This window comes from Haliotis rubra, unplaced genomic scaffold (assembly GCF_003918875.1).
Source record: "Haliotis rubra isolate DU_JTF1 unplaced genomic scaffold, ASM391887v1 Scf82, whole genome shotgun sequence".
Classification (NCBI taxonomy): Eukaryota; Metazoa; Mollusca; class Gastropoda; order Lepetellida; family Haliotidae; genus Haliotis; species Haliotis rubra.
Window position 1 is genome coordinate 239,244 of NW_025767546.1, and position 5,613 is coordinate 244,856.

General features: G+C 38.7%; 1 protein-coding gene across 1 annotated transcript; it reads left to right on the forward strand.

Moving 5' to 3' along the window:
• Window positions 1–284: 284 nt before the first annotated feature.
• On the forward strand, window positions 285–2,281 carry LOC124262052 (U3 small nucleolar RNA-associated protein 18 homolog). Its single transcript, XM_046696475.1, has one exon. The coding sequence runs from the start codon at window positions 781–783 to the stop codon at window positions 2,164–2,166; it is 1,386 nt and encodes a 461-aa protein (XP_046552431.1). The 5' UTR covers window positions 285–780; the 3' UTR covers window positions 2,167–2,281.
• The last annotated feature ends 3,332 nt before the right edge of the window (window positions 2,282–5,613 follow it).

Here is a 5,613-nt window from a genome sequence, read left to right on the forward strand (position 1 = left end):
TTATCCACAAAGTGCAAATGAGAATCACACAAAACTAATTTTGAGGAATCTTCTTCCGAGTAAAAACGATTGCAGATGAAAAATAGACCCTGTGCTGATCATTTAGCGCGACTTGAAACCGAAATTAAAAAGGACACTAGGAAGCACTGCATATTTAATAGCTGTTTCCATGGACATTGAAAAGGCATATGACATGTTGTGGAGGGAAGGTCTGGTAATAAAAGCGTTTGGAGTTTGTGGACGAGTGTGCATGCTTGATTGGATCAGGGGTAATCAACAACAGTCTCCCTGATTGGATAAAGGAATTCCAGGATTTCTTGAGGGATAGAAACATACAAGTTCGCATTGGAACTTTTCTGTCGGATATCTACATGACAGAGAATGGAACACCTCAAGGAAGTGTCATCAGCCCAACATTATGTAACGTTATGATTAACGAATTGTTTGAGAATATCAATGTACTGGTCGAAACATCACCGTTTGCAGATGATGGAGCGTTACGGAAACAGTCGGGTAATTTTTACACCGTCTTCACTGGTATTCAACAATCTCTCTATCTTGAACAGAACTAGTGAGTACATTGGGTTTTAAAGGATTTCAGCTTCGAAAAGCCGACTGAGATGACCAACCATACGAACAGGTTCAATCATCCCTACCTATGCACAAAATCGCGCGCCGAAACGCAGCCGGAAGTTGCTAAAGCACATGGGCTGTGTGTTGCGATCTGGAGTGTGGACATTTCTAACGAGTTAAATTACTAGTTTCATCAAATTGATTGCCATGTTGCGAAGAGCATTTAAGCGGTCGGGCATCGAGTCCCACTCTCAGATAGATGACAAACATGCGAAGCGTAAAAGAGAAGATTCTTCTCTCGGTTTGGATAATCGCGAAACAAGTGGAAATGTAACTAGAGATAGAGAACTTGAAGGAATCGTCTTTGGTGGAGTCGGTGACATGTTGAGCGAAATTGACAATGGTTTGTTAAAAAACGAAAGAAAAACTAAAAAGAATAAACATGTTTTCTCAATGGATGAGAAGAAACCTGCGTGGGATGATGCGTTTGAAGAAACCGAAACAAGAAAGCTACCGCCAGTTCCTAACTGGGCTAAGATGGAACCCGATCATCTTGACCGTGACGTAGAAAAGTTGCTCCATCGTGCAGGTGACTTGTTAGTTGAATCTACTTGCCTCCCTGCAGGTATCTTGCAAATCAAGAAACTTGCTGATGCTAATGCAGATGATACCAGAGGAAGCAAGATTCAGAATGTGGAGTTCCACCCTACAGCCAAGGTTATTTTAACAGCAGGATCATCACACAGAGTCAACCTCTTTCAGATTGATGGAAAGCACAACCCAAAAATCCAGAGTGTCTTTTTTGATGACTTCCCAATACATACTGCTCACTTCAGCAGAAATGGTGAGGAGATCATTGTCGGGTCGGATCGCAAGAATTTTATGTTTTATGATATGATAGGAGGTAAAGTGGGTAACGTGCCTAGGATGAAAAGACTGGAAGGTAATAATTTGGCCAGGTTTGAGGTGTCACCTGATGGCAAATATCTAGTGTTTCTTGGCAAATATGGGTCAATGCATGTTCTGAGTGCAAAAACAAAGGAATGGATTACTTCGTTGAAAATGAATGGGGACGTCTATTGTGTGTCCTTCACAAGAGATAGTACGAGGATGTTTTCGTTTGGTGACACTGGCTCTGTGTTTGTATGGGACATGAATACCATGAGCTGTGTGCACACATTCATAGATGAAGGGTGTGTCAAGGGGGCATCCATTGCCGTGTCACCAAATAATCAATATGTTGCATGTGGCTCTCAAAGCGGTATTGTCAACATATATGATGCAGATACTTGTCAGAAAAGTAGTTCACCAAAACCTCTGAAGGCCATTATGAATCTTACGACTGTTTGTAACAAGGCCAAGTTTAATTGCACATCAGAGATCCTCGCCATTGCATCCAATGAAAACATGAAAGCTCTTAAGTTGGTTCATTTTCCATCACTTCAAGTATTTTCAAATTTTCCTGAGCAGACGGACAGACAACTGCAGGTGCCCAAGTGTCTTGACTTCTCACCAAATGGAGGCTATATGGCTGTTGGCAATCAGAAAGGACAGGCTTTGCTCTACAGATTAAAACATTACAGTGAATACTAATGAAACTTACGCTACTGTGCACAACTTTCATATTGATATTGTTTACAATGTGGAACTTTGTAGATCATCAAAAAATGAATGTAACAGAGCTGTCTTTATTAAACTATATAATATGTTTGATGTGTTTTTTTATTCTTTGCATTTTGACATACAATCAATACAGTTATTTGTTCTTTTTTGCAAAAGTGAAACAATATTTCATCATAAAGAACTAGCAACTGTATCTGAAGCACTGGACAAGTCTCAGGCAGTAGAACCTGTGATGTTCTAACTGTGCAGCTTAAAATATGAAGCAACTCTGAAAAACAAAAGTAGGCTTTTCAATTATCTTCAGAATTAACTGCTACAATTGCACTGTTTGTCACGTTTCATTATATCACAATTGCTGTTCACCTACCTCCAGCCGATTGATTCCTGGGAACCCTTCTTTGAAAACGTAAATTTGTGTGTATGCTGGTAATCGTCTTAAAAATAGAATCCATCTTTATTATGACGGAAAATATATTCTTGAAAACATGCGAAGTACCTTATAGATGAATCTTTCTGTCATCTGTTTTCTAACACCTCATAGGCTGTTATAGTGTTACATTTGGTTGTGTTTCCAAGGGTGAACAGCCATGCATTACCTTGCTGTATTAACATGTCTTGCACTTAGTGCCACCATCCCTGATTCGAATAAGTTACAGTGGAAACCTGATAAGTAAAATTTCAAGGGACTCGCCAAAATTGTTTACTTATCAGGTATTTTACTCTATCCAAACTTATAAAACCTGTAATGACAACCATATGCATGTATATGTATGCATATGTAACAATGAAGAACTTGTCAGGGCTGGCTTCCAGTTGTCAGTGTATTGTCAACTGCATGACACCAGCGAGCTGTAAGTAGGATGTTTGTTTGACTGGAGACTGACACGACTGCCCCTCATGTCGGATTATGTGGTGATCGCTAATTTAGTTATCAGTCTTTTTGTTAAGTAATTTACTTTCAGGGACCGTGAGAAGACGTTTAGTTAAGCGGTATTGTTTACTTATCCGAGTTTAGTTAACCAGACTCTAATAGTGATAATTAATGAAGAAATTTGCCAGGACCAAAGAAAAGTGTTTACTTATCAGGTCTGTTTAGTTAAGCGGTCTTTACTTAGGTGGTTTCCACTGTAGTTGAAAGCTTATAGATGACTCTTGACTAAATGGATCAGGTGGTTAGGATTGGTGACTTAGTTGATTCTGTCCTACCCCATTGTAATGAAACATTGTTTCTGTTATTAATCCATGGTCTATCTGGTGCAGACAGTTATTTACAGGCTATGGTCATGTAGCTTGAATGATGCTCGGTGGTGTTGAACTACAAACAGCATCCATGAGCTTTCTAAGCTGGTTTGTGTTGAGCAACTTGAAATTTGTGAGACGATAGATGGTTTAATTTGAAACTAGAAGCTTGCACAGGTTTAATACTTTTCTTTGCCAGTAGTTTGTCAATATAATCATGTATTGATGGTTTGGTAATCAGACTGTCCAGATATTAGTGGTGTTCTGATTAATTGAAATAATCAACGATCGGTCGCAGTGACCAAATGACCAAGCAATCATTCAAATTTTCTCGTAATTGAACTATTGTTTTAGTCTTTGAAAACCCTGACAATGGAACATATCTTAGAAGTTGTCGGGGCCCGAAAACGTGTTTAATTCTTAGAAAACTCACTTCACTAACTGAAAAGCCATGACTGAATATTTCTCTAAGATTCAAGGAAGTTTATGTTCATGATATATTAGTCATCACTTTAAAGTAGCAAGTTGCATCAAGTTATACATATCTGCAATATCAACCTGGATAGGAAAATCTGAAAAATGATGCTAACCAATTTTGTTCGATGATTGTTTGTTGGTAATGAAGCAATCATCAAGTGTGAGATTTCAACCAATTCCCAAAACTAACAGATATGATCGTAATTTCATGTTATAGGGTGGTCATGTTGACAGTTAAACAAAATCATCCACAGTCAAATTGTCTGTAAACACTACTTAGACTGAAAGAACACACACTATTGTTTTTATCCGTCTTGATTAATTCTAACTTTCGTCTACAGGTTATTTATTCAGTTAATGACCCGTGAAGATTTGGGTTAGAATTGATGTTCAGTAACCCATGCTTGTCGTAAAAGGCTACTAAGGGGATCGGGTGGTCAGGCTTGCATACTTCGTATGACAATTGCGTTAATTGATGCTCATGCTGTTGATCACTGGGTTGTCTGGTCCAGACTCGATTATTTACTGACCCCGTCATATAGCTGGAATATTGCTGAGTGCGGTGTAAACCCAGACTCATTCACTCACTCACTTCTTCAGTTAATGTAAAAAATATACACCAATAGCATCAACAAGTGATAGGTTTATATCATGTTTCGGAAAATATATCTTTAGATTTGAAGTTACTAAGAGATTTCTTCTGCTTAAAAGTCCTACGCTGTAATTGGTATATCCCTACACTTTGTACATAGATTTTTAGTCTGGATCCCAACTGCGTATTTGATACAACAGGATGTGACATCATATGGCTGTCTTATCAAGTCTTCTTGCTCCATGTGATTGTTAGTTTACAGAAAGATCATTTTGTCCAAAAATTGATGTCACAAAGCACTGAAAACTGAAACTGCTCACATGTAATGTTACTGTTACTGAGCATGAATGTCACGTGACGATGTTTACATATTACTGTCATGACATGGTAGATGTTTAGAACTAATTTAATTTTAATTAAATGTTTGAACTTTTACACGTGCTTATAATTCTAAATATAGTGCTCCAGAAGTAATATAGCAGTAACGTAAAAGGTAATGCGATGAGGGAAGCACTGTGGAGATCATGTGTACTAAAAATCCTATTCCATCATGTAACTGTACTCAAATAGTCTTGTACACAAGTTCCTGTTATACATAGTTCATACTGTGTGATGTTGACCTTTGACATCATCCAGTCATATGTCAGAAACATTTTCCAGGAGTATACAGTAGTTATATCAGGACGATACCATCAAGTCTGTAAAATCTGTCGTGTGTGATTGAGAAAAAGTTATTGTCATGATTGATGTGGCAGAACTCAATCTGAGTTTTTAGACAGTTGAACTTCTAATGCTTTGTTCTCTTGTGTCTTCGGGAATGGTGGGGTAGCCCAGTGGTTGAAGTGTTTGCTCGTCATGCCGAAGACCCCACTTCGATTCCCCAAATGGGTACAATGTGTAAAGCCTATTTCTGGTGTCCCCGCTAGATTGGTTAAAGCAGCATAAAACCATACTCACTCACTCACTTTTGTCTCTTGGACATTTGGGGTGGTGGGGTAGCCTAGTGGTTTAAGCGTTTGCTCATCAAGCTGAAGACCCAGGTTCGATTCCCCACGTGGGTACAATGTGTGAAGCCCATTTCTGGTGTCCCCTGCTGTGATATTGCTGGA

Coding starts and splice junctions, on each gene's coding strand:
- LOC124262052 (XM_046696475.1), top strand. CDS start 781: ATGTTGCGAAGAGCATTTAAGCGGTCGGGCATCGAGTCCCACTCTCAG.